We start from the raw sequence: 16,118 nt of genomic DNA on the forward strand, positions 1-16,118 counted from the left end.
GGCATCTCTTGGGCGGATCGGAGGCACAAAGCACAAGAACAAAAATGAAAACGTTCCAGGCCCCAGACGGTGCTTCCCGTCGGGGGCAAGCTCGCTGCGAGAACCGTGAACCTGCCGTCGGTGGCTTGAGTCTCACGAGAGTGCAGAACGTGTAAGGTTACCAACAGGAAATCCACAGACGTGGACGCATCTGGGGGGCCCAAGGGGATGGGACCAGCAAAGTCCACGTTCAGGCACCTCCTTGGACTCTCGGGGCCTCTGTGGCCACGGGCTGAGCCGCCTGTTCCCTTCCTTCCACGGCCTGTGCTTCTGTCCTTCTCCGTCTCTCTGTGACTCCCACGTGAAGGAGGCTGGCAGCCAATTCCAAATTCCCAGGGCTCCAAGGAGAGGGAATCTTGGTGGCCCCGTGGATGAGGCGGGTGTGGTGGGCCAAATGGTTCTCCAAGGACGTCGGCGTCCTAGTCCCTGGGATCTGCGACCGTCCCACCTCACCCGGCAAAAGAGAATTTGCGGATGAGATTCACTCAGAGACCGGTAGGTGGTCCAGAATTATCCGGGCGGCAGGCCCAACGCAATCACAAGGTCCTCGTGAGAGGGAGGCGAGAAGGTCGGAGGGGAAGGAGGGACGTAACAAAGGAGGCAGCGGCCGGAGGGGTGTCGTCTGACGGCAGAGGGACGCGGAAGGCGGTGGCCTCGAGGAGGCGGCTTAGCCCGCCAGGAAGCGGCCCGTCTCTGATTTCAGCAGAAGGAAGCAGATCTTGGACTTCTGACCTCAGAGCCGGAAGAGAGTAGACGTGTGCTGTCGGAAGCCACTGCGTCTGTGGCGGCCTGTGGCGGCCACCCCAGGAGGCTCACGCAGAGCCCACGCAGGCAGCCTCGTCCGCCGCAGCCTGGGCAGGAGCGAAGGTCATGTGGCACCAGCGGCAGCGTCTTCTGGGGTCTGTGCGGAAAGGGGTGCCCGCCACGGCCCACGGCGGCCCGAGTCCACGCCTCCCCGCGTCCCCTTCCGATCTCGGATTCACCTTCCAGGGGCTCTCATGCCAGGAAGGAGGTGCGCGGAACAAACAGCCCCGGAGCCAGACGCCCCGGCCCCCAGGGCCGGTCAGTCACTGGGAGCCCTGATTCGGAGCCAGCCTCTGCACGACCACCTGTGTGAGGTCCCCAGATCTGGCGGAAGAGGACCTCTTGTTCCACAGAGCACAGGTGGACCTGTCCCCTCCCAGGTCCCGGTCCAGCCTACCTCGAGGCCACCTCCCGCCTTCCACCTCTTGGGTCACAGGGTCGCTGGGAAATTTGTAAACCCGGCTGGATTCCAGGAGACGCCCACCCCGCCACACCCCACTGGGAGTAACAGAACGACTTTGAGATTCCCCAAGGGCAAACTACGGCGCCTCTAAGCAATCGTGGGACGGAGGCCAACGTCCAGTGGAAGTAAGGTTTCCATCACTGGCTGTTCCGTCGCCATCTCTGCCGCTGCTGTTTGGGTTGATGGCGGAGTGGCTCGAGCCACGTTGTAACAAGAGGGGGTCCTCACCTCCTCTACTGCGCTTGGAGACCCTACCCCTTTGTTTGTCCTAAACAAAACCCGAAACTCGGCAAGTAAAACCAAACTACACCAGCTCACCTCGTTGTACCAGCCAACGATGAGTTCCAAGTTGCCCACAAACTTCCGGAAGGTCTCATGCCGTGAGAACAGATCCTCGGCACTGCTTGGGATCTCTTTTTGCTGCTGGAAACCCAGGTACTTGACCTCTCTCAGAACTGCCACCAACTAGGGCCAACGGAGATCACAGAAAAGGTCAGGGCGCGACCCCAACGGTACGGCCCTCGGCAGCGCAGGTGAAGGGCGCTCCCAGGTCACTCCCCGTCCTGGGCGCACGGTCTCCCGCTGGCATCCAGGACACCAGGCTCTCCCAGTCACCGCCATCAGGCGGTGCTTTGACGCTTTAGAGGTTTGCGTGCTGGAGACTCCCAGGGTGTGAGCCCTCTCCATCGCTCTCGCCTCGGCGACCTCACCCAACAGCGTGGCTTTAAGAACCAGCCACGTGTGGGTGGCACCACACACACGTTTGTGTCCCCAAGCCAGACCGCTCTCCCGACCCTCGGGCTCCCGTGTCCACCCGCCCACGCAGCGTCTCCATTCGCGCGTCCAGACGACATCTCAAGCCCAACGTGGCCAGAACGGGCCGTCTTCCCCTCACGGCCTGCTCTGCTCGCCGCCTCCAGCTAATGGCAGTTCCACCCCTCCAGTGGGCCAGCCCAGAGCGGCTGGGGCTCAGGCTGTCGTCGCCAAAGACTCTCTTTCCAACCCGTCCGAGCCCCACGGGCTCTGCGGCCGAAAGCCATTCGCCCCTCACGCCTTCGTCGCCGACACGCTGATCTGGGCCACCACCGTCTCGTGGTCTCTCTCCCGGATTACGGCAAAAGGCTCCTCCTAGCTGGGCTTCCTGCCCCTGCGCCTGTCCCCGCCCCCCGTCTGTTCACACGTGGCACCTAGAGGGATCCCCGAAATATACAAACCACATCGGGGCACGTCTGTCCTCGGAAACCCGCCACGGCAGCCACGTCACTCGGAACGGAAACCCAAGTCCCTCTGCTGGTCCTGGAGGCTCTCAGTGCCCTGTCCCCCGCCCTCCTCCACCCCTCCCTTCACCTCCTCTTCCACTCCCCTCCCCAGCCCTCTGCTCACTCCACCCTGACCCCAGACCCCACTGGCCTCCCCGCTGCCCCTGGAACACACCCGTGTGGTCCTCGCCTTAGCCGTTTGCCCTCCTCAAAGGCTTCTCCTCGAATCCGCTAACTCCCTGACCTCCCGCAAGTCTCTGCCGACATCCAAACTTCAACCTGCCCCCCAGTCCTCCAGGTCCTCGGAGGCACCCGTCCCTACCTCCTCAGTGTCACGTACCTCGCTGCTTTATGTTACACCAAGTTATATTTCCTCCTGCCCCTCCTCCGCCTCCTTCCCCCAGCTCTCTCTTTCCTTCCCGCCCCCGTCCTCCAGTGAAAGGTATGCTCCAGGAGGACAGAGATTTTTGTCTGCTTCGTTCGTTCATTTACTCCAAGCACCGACACGAAGTAGGTGCTCAGTAAACATGTGTGGAGTTAAAAAAAAAAAAAAAAAAAAGACCGCATTTTAGTGGAAGAGAAGGGGAAACCTCACATCTGCCTCCCCGGCATCGCTGCCGGGATCTAAAGCGTGGCAGGTGCGTTGTGGCAGGAACCCGGGCCACCCCACTCCTCTGTCTTTGGCACTTGGCTCACAGCTACCCAGGTTTGAGCCTTGGGATGCACGCCCCACAGCCCACTCGTGAATCCTCTCCACCCTGCCTGACTTAACCAGAGGGCCCGTCTGCTCAGACCCCGCAAGGACCCTTCTCTCCGTGTTCCTGTCGATTCTCAGATTGACGTTGCCTCTTGAGACCACAGGAGAGGCAGCCAAGCTGCGAAGGACTATTGTCACCGAAGCTGCTGTTTGGTCTCGTGCCTCAGACACGTCGCAGACACGCTTTACCGCTCACGCGGTAAAGTTCCAGCTAAGTACGCCACGGGTCTGTTCTTTGGGCTTCTCCCACCCGCCATCCGTAGGGGGGCCCTGGTCCCAGTGGAACCTTTGACGCGGACGCCCTCTGGACACGGCGGCAGGACGGCACGCACCGCTTTGCTGAAGTTGACTCGGATGAGGTTGGTGACGGGGTCCCGCCGTATCAGGGGCTGCCCCAGGTTGAAGTGGCAATCCTGGTCCACACCGGCCACCCACTGCCGGTAGGTCCTCTCGCGGTAGTTTCTTAGCAGCCCCATCATCTCGTCGTACTTCTGGTAGATCAGCTTGGCCTCCGTGCTGGACATGACCCTGGAATCGGTCAGATAGGGTGATGGGGTGATGGGGTGATGGGGTGGTGAGGTGCCCGCCTCCTTCAGGGTCTCTTTAGCGCCCTCAGTGCGGCTCCCAGATCTGGGGGTGCTGAAGCAGCCGGCTTTCCCTTTCCTCTGGGCCGGGAGACTGAACGGACAGACAGACAACCGCCCGTGACGGCAGCAACGGGTCCAGGATGTCAACCCCCGCCCCGGTAACCACTGGCCCCAAACGGCCAGGACTTGGTTGAGGACTGCCAGCTTCCCGTCCAACTCAGGACGGATTGGAGAAAGCCGGAGACGCCCCCCAAGCCAATCGCAGAGGCGACCCCTCCAGCCCCCAGGCCCGGGGCGGCCTCCAGTCAGGGCACAGCTGAAGCCTTCTCTCTGTTCTCCCCTCCCCCGCCTGCGTCCGCGTCTCCGCCAGACGCAGCGACGGTGGCCGCGTCCTGCCGTGACAAGCTCCGGCCAGCCGGTGCTCGTCCTCACTTGGACGGTTTCGTCACTCTCCCTCAGGCTGACCGTCGGGGCGGGGGCAAGCCAGACCCCTAAGGTCGTGCTCGCCGAGCAGGCTCCCGCCGGAGGAGGGGGGACGGGAGTGGGGTCTCTTCGGGGATCGTGCTCTGGGGAGGAGAGGCCTGGCCAACGTGAAGGGTGGGACGGCCTCGGGAGTCAGGATGGACCCTCCCCTCGCCTGCCGCCACGGAGGCGCGCTGCCCCCCCCCCCCCCCCCCGGGGCCGCGACTCACGGGTGGTCTATGTGCTTCAGGTCCCTCATGGGCGCCTCCAACCTCTCCTGCAGCTCCAGGCTCCACTTCAGCTGCCCGGCCACGGGGGGCATGTTCTTGTGGAGCGGGGGGACGTTCCCGTCTGCGGAGGCTGCGAGCTGGGCGTCGTACAAGGTCTTGGTGTTGTCCAGCTCGGCGTCAAACAGCTCCAGCATGACCGAGTACCTGGGCACCACCTCAGCAAGAATGAGAGGCCGCTCCAGGAGGCCCCCACACATGTACAGGAGCTGGGGAGCGAGGAGAGACGCGCCTTGGCCGGGGTCCCCGCCGGCGGCCCCCTCCCCGGCACCGCCCCCGCCGCGTGGCTGTTGGCCCAACGGGGCGAGGACACAGAATCTTCCTCCGCGGAGCAGCTGGTTAAATGCGACGCCTCCGTGATTCGCAGGTTGACGCACGCGGGGTCCCAAAACGCTTGGCTGGAAGCCAACGCCACAAACTAGGTCTGAGGTCTAGGTAACATTCGAGGCCCGAGAGAAGTCAGGCTGGCCAGGGTGGGGGCGGAGGTCGGGACGGGGGCCCAGGCAGTGAGCAGAGATGCCGGGGGGGGGGGGGGGGGGGGCGCTGATTGAGAACGTCGCCCCCAAGGATTTGAGGAAGTCACAGAGGGAGGTTTGGAACGTGGAGTGGGCTGTGACGCTGGGGGGTTCAAGCCCTGGTTACCGCATCCCCCGTAATGTGTCCTTTACCCTGAGAGGAAAGCTAGGCCTGCAGACCTGTCTGCTGGATGCCATTGGCCCAAATTAACCTGGGAGGCAACACAGCACATTTCTGAAAACAGTAACCACGCCCGAGGAGAACCTCTGCAAGTAGCTGGCTCATTGCCCTCACGGCCTATGTATGCTCAACATTAGGAATTGTTTTAGAAAATAAAACGCTTAGTAGAGAGCAAGATATTTTATCTGGATGTTTGGGGTAGGGTGCTGGCTGGAATCAGATGGAGAATTTTCCTAAAAGGTCACAGCTCACGGTCAAGGCACAGCAAAGCCTAGGGCCCTGGGCTGGGCCTGAAGGGGGAGCCCTTCCTAGAACCCAGACAGAGAAAGTTCTGGAAGCTCCTCAGCTGGCCCGAGGTCATCCCAGACCCGGACTGGGGCCAATGAGAGTGGCCCTTGAGGCAAACGGAGATCAAAGGTGCTCAGGTCACAAGGTCTAAGCCTCTTGGGGTCTGGGGGCACTGGACCCAAGTCTCAGATTCGCCCCAGTTTTTGGTGTGAAAAATATGACAATGTCCCCAAAATGGCCTTTCTGGGCAACAGTGAGACCCGGCTGCAGAAAAAGGAGAGATCTTCAGGCCCCCGGAAAGCCAGACCGAATAGCTGGACGCTGGGAGAAAGTAAGGCTCCAAGCACAGCTCCCCGGGGGGGGGGGGGGGGGGGGGCTGCCACCGGGGGTCACCGTTGTCGCAAGTTCTCACAAAATTGACAAGCGCCCCCTGGAAGACACAGGTTCCTCTTGTTGGTTCTCGACCCTCCTGACGGTCTGTCTGTCCGGTTCCCCTCCCACCACCCACCCTCCGCGTTCACATGGTTTTGGCTTCTGGGCAGGAAGCTGATCTTATTTTCTACCAGGAGATCATGCGGAAAATTGCTCTAGAACTTTCCTGGCTGTGTGTGAGAGATGGCATCGGGGCAGCTTGGGGACTTGCAGGGAATCCACGGGCTGGGACGGAGGGAGCCCCGGGGGCCCGTCCTAATTAGGGCTCAGGGTTGTCAAGCTGGAAAGGAAATGCTCCCAGGTGCGGAGGGAAAGGCAGGTAGATGGGGAGACGGTTTACAGGCACCGCTTTCTCCCTCCTTTTCCTTGTTTTAATGTTTATTTTTGAGAGAGAGAGAGAGAGAGAACGAGCAGGGGAGGGGCAGAGAGAGAGAACGAGCAGGGGAGGGGCAGAGAGAGAGAACGAGCAGGGGAGGGGCAGAGAGAGAGGGAGACACAACCCGAAGGAGGCTGCAGGCTCTGAGCCGTCAGCACAGAGCCCGTGGGGAGGTCTGAACCCACGAAGCGAGAGATCAGGACCTGAGCCTAGATGTTAAAGTCAGACCTTTAACCAACCGAGCAACCCAGGCACCCCTCTCTTTTTCTTTTTTTTTTAATCTAGCACGAGCACAAAGTTAAAATTTCGGAGAGAACCTTTCCTTTTTGCGTGCAAAACCCAGATTAAGGCCGTGAAAGGAGAGGGGACGAGAAAGGCCCGGGCAGAAGAGTGCCCTGTTCACGACCTCTGTGCTCTGGCTTGTGGCCCCCTCCCTCCGCCACCCCCTCGAGTGCCTGGGGGGAGGGGGCTTCCTCCCGGACACCCTGCCCCTCGCAGCGCGGCGCTGACCGCAGGCTCCCTATCACGAAGGGGACGACCTCGTTGGTTTGGCCGCAACAGCCCAGCTCCCTGAGGCCCCTGGACTGAACAGCACAAAGCCCCAGCCCCTGAGCCCCAAGAGCACAGGTACGCGTCTCTCAGCTCTGCCCTTGCAGGAGGGGAGACACAGGGCCCGCCCGGCTCCCGCGCTGCCCTCCAGCTTGGGAGACCCCATCACGGGGTGCGGCGGGAGACTCCTGTTTCCAGGTTACAGGACTGGCTGGAAACCTGTGTTCGGGACCCTTGGAGCTTTGGGACCCCAGTACCACTCCGCTCCCTCGGCCGGAGCCAGTTCCCTGGGCGACGAGAGCCCAAAAGCACCTGCTGTGTGCCCGGCTGGCTGGGTTCCGAGTGCACCCAAATCAAGCGCCTGCCTTCGGGGAGGTGATATTCGAGCCCGGAGGACAATGAAGGCGCAGAGACCCACACACAATAGAAGACACCAGGGAGGGCCGGCGGGTCTGCAGGGAAGTCCTGGAGGCCTCGCGCTGGCCTGAGGCAGCTACCTAGGGGGAAGAATGTTCCAGAGACGGGAACGGCACTTCCACTGCTGGGTTAATTTGCATTCACGGATATTCTGCTTGGAGCACCGACTGAATCTAAGACTGACTTGCTCATCCCATTTGCAGATCCGATTCCCTTGCGTTTGCAAAAACAAGGTCTAGAAGGCGAAGGCAAAGGCACATCCTGGCCATTTCCGCCGGGGAGATCCAGGATCCAGGAAGATGGTCAGCACCCTGAGCTACCTGGGCCACCCCTACTGTCCTCCTGTCTGGCCACGCTCGGGCTGGTTTGGGGTCCCGGCTCTGCCGCCGGCTGGCTAACAGCGTGACCCTGCGCAGGCTTCTGGACTTTTCCGAGCTGGCACAAGGAGATGGCTAACGTGGGTGACAAGTTCAGCCGAGCGCGTGGGACCGAAGATCCTAGAATGACTACTGGGCGTCCCCTGTGGGCACTGAACTTCCTGCAGCAGCCTAGAGCCTGCACAGCAGGGGAAGCAGCAGGTCTGACCCGCAGAGTGTCCGCGTCGAGAAACACGCGGAAAACCAGGCAGAAATAAAAAACCTCCCCGAGTACATACGTATATTTACTCATCTGAATGCTCGATGCCCGTTCTCCAGAGGGGCCGTGGCATCAGCAGAGGCCCCCCTCCATCGTTTTGTTGGGACCAGGCAGGCCGTGGAAATGCACGAAGAGGGGTGAGCGAGGGCGGGAAGGAGTGGTGGGGGCTGGGGCCAACTGGACGCCACGTTCTGTCCACAGGGAGGAACAGTTGTTCCCTTCAGCCACTTGTTACTACGAGGGGCTGTGTAGAGGCCAGCGTGGCCAGATCGCCTTTTCCAAGAGAAGGTGAAAGTCTGGACTTTCACGTGAACCTTCTCAACTTTTACATGTTGGCGGCTTCGTTCAAAAAAATTTCAACCTGCTGGGCGAGAGTAGGCAAGTCTAGAGAGACAGAGAGCGTGAGTTGGGGGGAGAGGGGCAGAGGGAGTGAGAGAGAGGCAGAGAAAGAGGCAGAGACAGAGAGAGAGAGAGGGGGGGGGAGGGAGGGAGGAGGGGGGCAGAGAGAATCCCAAGCAGGCTCCAGGCTCAGCACAGACCCCGATCCCACGACCCTGCCATCAAGACCTGAGCCGAAATCAAGCGTCGGACGCTCAACCGACTGAGCCGCTCAGGCGCCCCCGTGCTTCCCTTTTGAACGGATATTGTCCAGGGGGGTTAGCGCCTTTCTGCCGTCTATTTTTTGACATTCTTTTTCCATAGCATCATGCCTTTTTTCTAAGCGCAAAAGTGCTAAAAACACGTAACGCTCGCCACCTGGAAATCGTATAAAAGTACACGGAAGGCAGACACGGACCAACAGGGCAGCGGCGGGTCCCTGTTAACGATGCCGGGGCCACTCGTGGAGCCTCGGGTGTCGAAGAGGGCGTGAATTCAGCCCAGCGGGTCAAAAAGTGCACGTTTTATTTTTACAGCAACTCTAACGTTTGGTCCTTTTGAGCAGGGGGAGGGTCGAATCGAGTGAGAACAAAGGGACACCTTCACTTAGTGACTATCGGTAGACGGACGAACTGTCACCTGCTCCTTACTCCCTTTCCGTCCTTACTCTTTGGCGACAAAACCCGACAGGAGTTACCCAAGGAGCTCTGAGATGCTGAGCGAGGCCCCCGGCTGGGCCAGCCCCTCCTCTCCAGATGGTCACCCCAAGGTGGCTCCCGGCGTCCCCCCCACCCCGGGTGTTGCTGGGACACACCGCGGCCGTCAGGCCCCTGCCCACGCCTACCTTTGCGCATGACTCAATGGAGCTGCAGGCATCAAAGCCCTGGCAGAAGATGGTGGCCAGCCGCCTATCCAGATCTTGAATTTTGGTCTCAAAACCGGCGTAATCGTCGTCAAAACTCTGCAATTGAATCAGAACACCAACCTGGTAAGTCGGCATGCAAAGCAGGGGAATACTCGCTCTGACCCCGACCCTGAGCCCGCTGGCAGGATTCGGGGCTCCATCTGAGTGCGCAAATTGTCGTGAGCACGTCTTCAGAACGTGACCGTCTAACACACCGCCTCCCTGTGCCTCCCACACCCGGGGCGTCTGTCGTGGATCCGGCCGAGGCCCCCGACTTACCGAATCTCCGGGCTCTAAGGGGTCATATTTGCACTCGGCAAAGACCTTCACCAGCTCAGAGACCTCATCGTAAATCTGGGTGACCATGCTTCCAAGAATGTTCCCTCTCACTCCCCCAAGCTCGATTTTCTCCAACTTCAGAAACTCGATGGCTGTTTTATAAAGATCCTGGGGGAGGGGGGAAAAAAAAAAACCCACCCAGTAATCTCCGTAACTAAACGCAACGGATGAGCCACTTATCCAGCAGGAAGGAGGCAGGGAGCAAGAACCCTGGGAGCCTCAGGGCAGTGGGGGGCCCTCTGTTCATTTCTGTTCTGTAAAGTGCTTTCTGGAACACTCTGAGAGTCACCTCCAAGCCGTGAGGAGGTTGGGCTCTTCTGGTCCGGACCCCACACCGCCCGAAAGGCGCCTCTACATAGATCACGCTTTACCGGGGCCCCCATTTCCTCAGCTGTGGGGGGAGGCGGTTGGACAGGCACCATGTAATTTCTGATGTCCTGACTCAGCTTCGAATCCTCTGCTTCCTGGAAGCCCGTCCCCAACTTCGAGCCCGTCCCTGACGGGGGTCTGAAAGGATGCCCTCACGCCCAGGATGCCGGGACAGAGGCCTGCATGTAAATCCTACCGCCTCTGAGGTGGGGCCCTGTCTCCTCCCGGAGGCTTTTGCAACTATTCTGGCCTCTGGCGGGGGTCTCCCTTTCCGGAACCCCCACTCGCCCTTGACCTTGGCATGTAATCACACCCGGTCCGTTCACGGGACCTCGCTGCTTCCGTGTGAGGCTGCTGTTTCCCAGTCCAGATCCCCAAGGCTCCTTGAGGATCTCACGCAGCCTCGGGAGTCCAACCTAGGGCCTGGCACTGATCACTCCCCCGAGCCGGGGCCGAGGCCGGGGCCGTCTCCCACCAACTGGACAGAATAGGTACTGTTATGAGCCCATTTTACAAATAAGGAAACTGAGGGGCGCCTGGGGGGCTCAGTCGGTTAAGCGTCCGACTTCGGCTCAGGTCATGATCTCACAGTTGGTGGGTTCGAGCCCCGCGTCGGGCTCTGTGCGGACAGCTCGGAGCCTGGAGCCTGTTTTGGATTCTGTGTCTCCCTCTCTCTCTGCCCCTCCCCTGCTCGCTCTCTCTCTCTCAAAACTAAAAAAAATTAAAAAAAAAAAAACAACTTTAAAAACGTTCATTTGCTCGGTCACTCCATGTATCCGACAGTGCTCGTGCGGGGTCCTGCGTCCGTCCACACCTGCCCTAGCCTAGCCCCGCTAGTCCTCTCCCGCCGCCTCCCGGCTCCCTGGCTGTGCCTGCTTAATTTGTTTTCAGCCTGCTCCTGGACAGAAGGTGTGGGGTGTGGAGAAGCAGCCACAACGGGCCACTTTTGTTCTTGGCCGACAGCTCCGGGCGCGGAGGAGGCCGGCCCGTGACTCGGTTTCCCCACGACGCGGATGCTCGGGCGGGACTCTCATCCTCCCTGCTGGGGGCTGTGTGATGGTGGCGGGGTAAGGACGGGAGGCGCAGCTCTGCCAAGGTTAAGGGCAGCCTGAACCAAGCGTCACCTGTACCTCAATGGTCTGGATGCGACGGAAGAAGGCATTCATTCTGGAAAACGCCAGGGACGAAGGGAACTCCCAAGGCACCGGCTCCTTGTCCTTCAAGGGGGGAGAGAGAAGGGAGGCCGTGCTTGGCCCAGACACTCCCACGGGTGCAGGTGGAGCTCGCGCGGAGTCGCCCCCCGACCCGCCTCTGACGTCAGGCCGTACCTTAAAGAAAAGCCTCATGTTCGCACAGCAGAAGTCGTAGGTGTGGTAGAGCTCCTTCAGGACGCCCACGGACAGAGAGATGCCGCTCAGAACCTCCTCTGTTTCGCCCTGCAGGCCCTTCAGCACCAGGTCCGGGCTCAGGAAATTGCGCGTCTGGGCCGAAGAGAAGGCGTTCCCAGGTCGTGACCGAGCTCTCCGGGGGGGACATCCGGGCGCACTGCCCACAGGCCGCTCAGCGGGCTACGAACAGTCCGGCATGGGGTCCTCGGCCTTGGGACACGTCAACCGTCCCTCATGTCCCTGCCCCAACCGGTCGGCCGGCTGCCTGCCTCGCCCGGCCCTGCAGCCCCGCAGTGTATGGGCTACTGCACAGATTCCGGTCCCTCCAGGGACCCAGAAATACAGCACTGCCCCCCGCTGCAGGGTCCAGGCCCGCAAGCACCACCCGCAGGTGGCCCAGACTCAAAGGCTGGTGGCTGGCTGAGGCAGGCTGGTGACAAGCAGGGAAGGAAGGGAATCCGGAAGGATCTCGGGGCAGGTGCATAAAACCCCTCAGTCCCGGCCGAGTCTTGGGGTGCTGGGACTCGGTCCCCTTGCTGTCCTCCTCCCTCCAGGTGTGGGGGGCAGCTTGGGCTGGCACCGGCCAGGTCTTGGGAGGACTCTTGGGTGGCCACCAAGAGGGCCCAAGCTCAGCCCGGGGCCCGTAGACCCCGGTGCCAGCCACTTTGCGTGCGTGTAACCGCCCGGCAATGCCAGCTTCGGGGACACGGAGAGACAGGGAGGGGCACGGTTACCATCTCGATGATCAGGTTGCAGAACTCCTGCAGGATGATGATGATCCGGGAGGGCGTGTCGTCGTGCTCGGAGGTGGCCCAGATGAAGCCGGTCGTGAACAGCACCTTGGCGATGACGGTGGGGAGCTGGCGGGAGGGGGGGGGGGGAGACGGGTGGGTGTGCCTCCAGGACGGGACCCCAGAGCAGAAGGAAGAGGAGCTCCCCGGGACCGCGCAGCCCTTCCCGGCCAAGAAGCCCCGTGGCGTGGGGGGTCCCCTCCCCCTAAGACACGAGACCAGCCCCTCAGAGTGGCCTCTGTCCGGCTGACACACCACCGTGAAGTCGGTCTGCTCCATCTCTTCCAGAAGGATCCGCAGAGGCTTCAGATACAGAACGATGTCATTGGCCTCCTTCAGCCCTGCACGGGACGAGAGCAAGGGCTCTCTGTTCATCGACACCTGCTCCTCGAGACCCACCACCCTTCCCCAAAGGAAGCTGCTGGAGGGGAGGCGCCCCAGCCCCTCGCCGAAGGCACCGACCGCTCCCTGGGCTCACCTTCGGTGACGTTCATGTACACGCTTTGCAGGGCCGGCCAGTAGCAGCTTCTGGCTTTTTCCAGGATCTCGACTATTTTGTTCACTTTGGGCCTGTTCAGCTGAGAAAGAACACAAGGAGCCTTTCGAGAGGGACTCCAAGACCCTAGACCCTGCGGCCGCTGGAGCGGAGGGCTGCACGCGGGGCCTCGAGGATCCTGGGGGTCCGCACGGAAGGGTCGCGTTGGTGACTGGTCCGCCTGGCTGGACGGTGGCTGCCGAGAAGCTCAGGCCCGGTCACCTGCTCATGGATGCACTTGAGGTTCATCAGCCGGGCGTCCCAGAACTCAAACTCGACGCGGGGCAGGGGGTGCTGTCCGTCCAGCAGGGCCTGGGCCGAGTCTTGGCTCAGCACGTCCCGGATCTGGTGGGACCAGTCGATGATGACGGTTTCGATGGCGTGCAGCAGCGAGTTGTCCAGGGAGGGGGGGATCCTGCAGAGCAGAAGGTGGGGGAGACGCTCTCACAGCCACAGGTGCTGGGTTTTCCAGCTCTGCCCCTTCTGGGCGGGAATCGTCCCCCCCTCCTACCCGCCTCCGCCAGCGGCCCTCAGACAACAGGCCCCAGGCATCTTGCCTCACGTCCCAGAGGGTGGTGGAGAAGGAGGAGGGTGGGAGAGGAGGGTGGGGGGGGGAGGGGAGGGGGAGGGGGGCGGGGGGGCGAGGGTGCAGGAGGATGGGGGGGGAGGAGGACCTCCCAGCTCAGAGAGGCCCAGATTGAACAAGGATGAGACCACGTCCAACGTGGGTTCCTCGTGCCATCCTGATCGGGGCCGCACAAGGCATGTGTCGGGGGTTGTGTGGAGGACCTGCCTGCACAGTGAGCCCCCCAAGAGCGGTCACCCTCCGACACGAGTAGATGGAGCACGCCGTCACCCCACAGCGGCTCCGAGAGCCTCACACGCCAGCCAGCTGAACGTGGTGGTCGGGCAGGTGCGGGGGGACATCGCGTGCCTCCCGGGGCCTCTGGGACGACACAGCCTCTATCTACACGCGCGGTCTCCGCCTGCCCCAAACCCCTCCCACGCCCCTCGGTGCCCACGTCCTAGATCTGGATATCCTGTGTGACACCCTATACGGGCCGCGGGCCGCCTGGGCGCATACACGTGCGTGGTGGGGGAGGGGCTCCAGTCCCCCCCTCCCCCCACCCCCGCCGCGCTGCCCTCCCGCCTTTGACCTCCGACTCAGCGCCGTCTCCCGGCACCCCGTCCTCCCGTGCTCCAACCCTGCCGGCCACCGGTCGGCTACTCCCGCACCCGGCCGGTGGCCTGGGCCGAGCCTCCTACCTCTCCACGGACTCCAGAGTGCCGTCCAGACTCCCCAGGTGCTCCGGGACGGGCAGCAGCGTCGTCCCTCTGATCTTGCCCCCCATCACGAACATCTCGTTCTTCAGCTTGTGGACCTGCCTGACAATGTCCTCCGAGACCACCCGGGGCCATCCGCTCAAGTTTTCGCTTTGGTTTAACAGAGAGCAGAGCACCTGGAAGGCAAGGGCCCCGGACGTGTGCCCACGTGTGTCCTCCCACCCGGTGGCGCCCAGGAGTGGGGACCCCGAATCGATGCCAGGGGGAGGCACGGCCGCAGAGGGGCACGGGCCCAGGACGGCCGCTCGCCGGCAAAGCCAGCTCCGCGAGGGGAGAGCCGGGCCCCCCCCCCTGGCTCATGTGAAGCCCCAACCCCGGCACCCTGGGGTGTGGCTGTCTTTGGAGACAGGCCTTTCTTTTTTTTTTTTTTTATTATTTAAAAAAATTTTTTTTTTTCAACGTTTATTTATTTTTAGGACAGAGAGAAACAGAGCATGAACGGGGGAGGGGCAGAGAGAGAGGGAGACACAGAATGGGAAACAGGCTCCAGGCTCTGAGCCATCAGCCCAGAGCCCGACGCGGGGCTCGAACTCCCGGACCGCGAGATCGTGACCTGGCTGAAGTCGGACGCTTAACCGACTGCGCCACCCAGGCGCCCCTGGAGACGGGCCTTTCAAGAGGTGATCGAGTTAGAATGAGGTCACACGGGTGGGAGGCCCAAATCCAACGCGACTGGCGTCCTTGTGAGAGGTCTGGACGCTGACAGACACGGAGGGACAGCCAGGTGAGGACGCGGGGAGGAGACGGCATCTACAGGACCAGGAGGGAGGCTCCCGAAGGAACCCCTCCCACACCTGGATCTCGGACTTCCAGCCCCCAGGCCCGTGGTACCCTGTCGTGGCAGCCGGAGCAGACTGACGCGGACGCCTGTCAGCTCCGGGCCCGCCGGGCTCCTCCTCCAGATGGAAGGACACTGGCCCGAGCCCTGAGTTGGCACTTGGGTCCCACGAGTCCTCATCTCACACGTGAGGAGAGCAATGGCCAGAAAGCTACGTCACTCGGACTCTGGCTGGTGTGGCTGTCCACCTAATGAGGTGCCAGGCCGGGGGCTCTCGGTCTGGTCAGAATGCAGGTCTGTCGGGGCGCCCGGGGGGGCCCGGTCGGTTGAGCGTCCGACTCTGGCTCAGGTCACGATCTCACAGTTCATGAGTTCGCGCCCCGCGTCGGGCTCTGTGCTGATGGCTGGAGCCTGCTTCGGATTGTGCGTCTCCCTCCCTCACTGCCCCTCCCCTGCTCGTCTCTCTCTCTCAAAAATAAACATTAAAAAAAAAAAAAGGACACAGGTCTGCCTTGGCATCAGGGCTCTTGCATTTCTAATGGGCTCCCAGGGAGGCTGATGCCGGTGGCCCGTGGGCCACCCCATGAGTGGCAGGGCTCTAGACCACCCACTACTGGAGATCCTTCCTCTGGCCCCTGGCCCACCCGGGGCACCCACCTCCTCCACAACAGCGATCAGGTGTTCCACAGGGGTGGGGCTTATGTCCCCGTAGATGAGCTGGTCTTTGTAGGTATCCTTCTTGACGTTCCCCGGTTTCTTCTTGATGAAGTAAACGCCTTTGGACTTGAGGGAGGCGGGGAAGCCCAGGCAGGGTATGATCACGCCGGCCGGACTGAGCGTCAGAACCAGAACCAGCACGTCCGGCTTCTCAAAGAACTCGGTGAACAAGGCCAGGTTCTCCTCGGCTCCCACCATCTTGCTCCACTTGTCGGGCTTGAACTTCAGAATGAGGGCGGCGACTCCCTCTAAATACTCTAACCTGACGTCCGGGGTGATGGTCATCGTGACGCTTCCTTAGACCGCGGTCGTCCCTCTGGCACGCAGAGACACCGACGCAGCTCTGTTTGCCGGGACACCTGGCGTCCCCCCGTCTCTGGAGCCACTGGAAACCTCTGTTCTGACCAGGCAGTGAGAGAAGGTTCCTTGTGAACGTACACTCTTCAGCGGTGCATGGGCTGGGGGGAGGGAGGGACCGGGGGGCCTTGTCTGTTCTGGCTGGTTGGGGGGGGGGGGGGGGGGG

The 16,118-nt window shown here is 61.7% G+C and overlaps 1 protein-coding gene across 1 annotated transcript in view; it reads right to left on the minus strand.

The window, feature by feature from the left end:
- The window catches only part of DNAH17 (dynein axonemal heavy chain 17), a 101,391-nt gene extending 85,511 nt beyond the window's left edge, over nt 1-15,880 (minus strand). The window contains exons 1-13 of the mRNA XM_030295066.1: nt 15,536-15,880; nt 14,023-14,216; nt 12,979-13,171; nt 12,700-12,799; nt 12,477-12,562; nt 12,165-12,290; nt 11,371-11,523; nt 11,173-11,259; nt 9,614-9,781; nt 9,275-9,391; nt 4,602-4,867; nt 3,655-3,850; nt 1,625-1,771 (exon numbers count right to left, since the gene is read on the minus strand). Of these exons, the coding sequence (XP_030150926.1) occupies nt 1,625-1,771; nt 3,655-3,850; nt 4,602-4,867; nt 9,275-9,391; nt 9,614-9,781; nt 11,173-11,259; nt 11,371-11,523; nt 12,165-12,290; nt 12,477-12,562; nt 12,700-12,799; nt 12,979-13,171; nt 14,023-14,216; nt 15,536-15,880 (2,178 nt within the window). The remainder of the gene's footprint in view (nt 1-1,624; nt 1,772-3,654; nt 3,851-4,601; nt 4,868-9,274; nt 9,392-9,613; nt 9,782-11,172; nt 11,260-11,370; nt 11,524-12,164; nt 12,291-12,476; nt 12,563-12,699; nt 12,800-12,978; nt 13,172-14,022; nt 14,217-15,535) is intronic.
- Nucleotides 15,881-16,118: the final 238 nt, after the last annotated feature.

Source organism: Lynx canadensis, chromosome E1 (genome assembly GCF_007474595.2).
Source record: "Lynx canadensis isolate LIC74 chromosome E1, mLynCan4.pri.v2, whole genome shotgun sequence".
Taxonomy (NCBI): Eukaryota; Metazoa; Chordata; class Mammalia; order Carnivora; family Felidae; genus Lynx; species Lynx canadensis.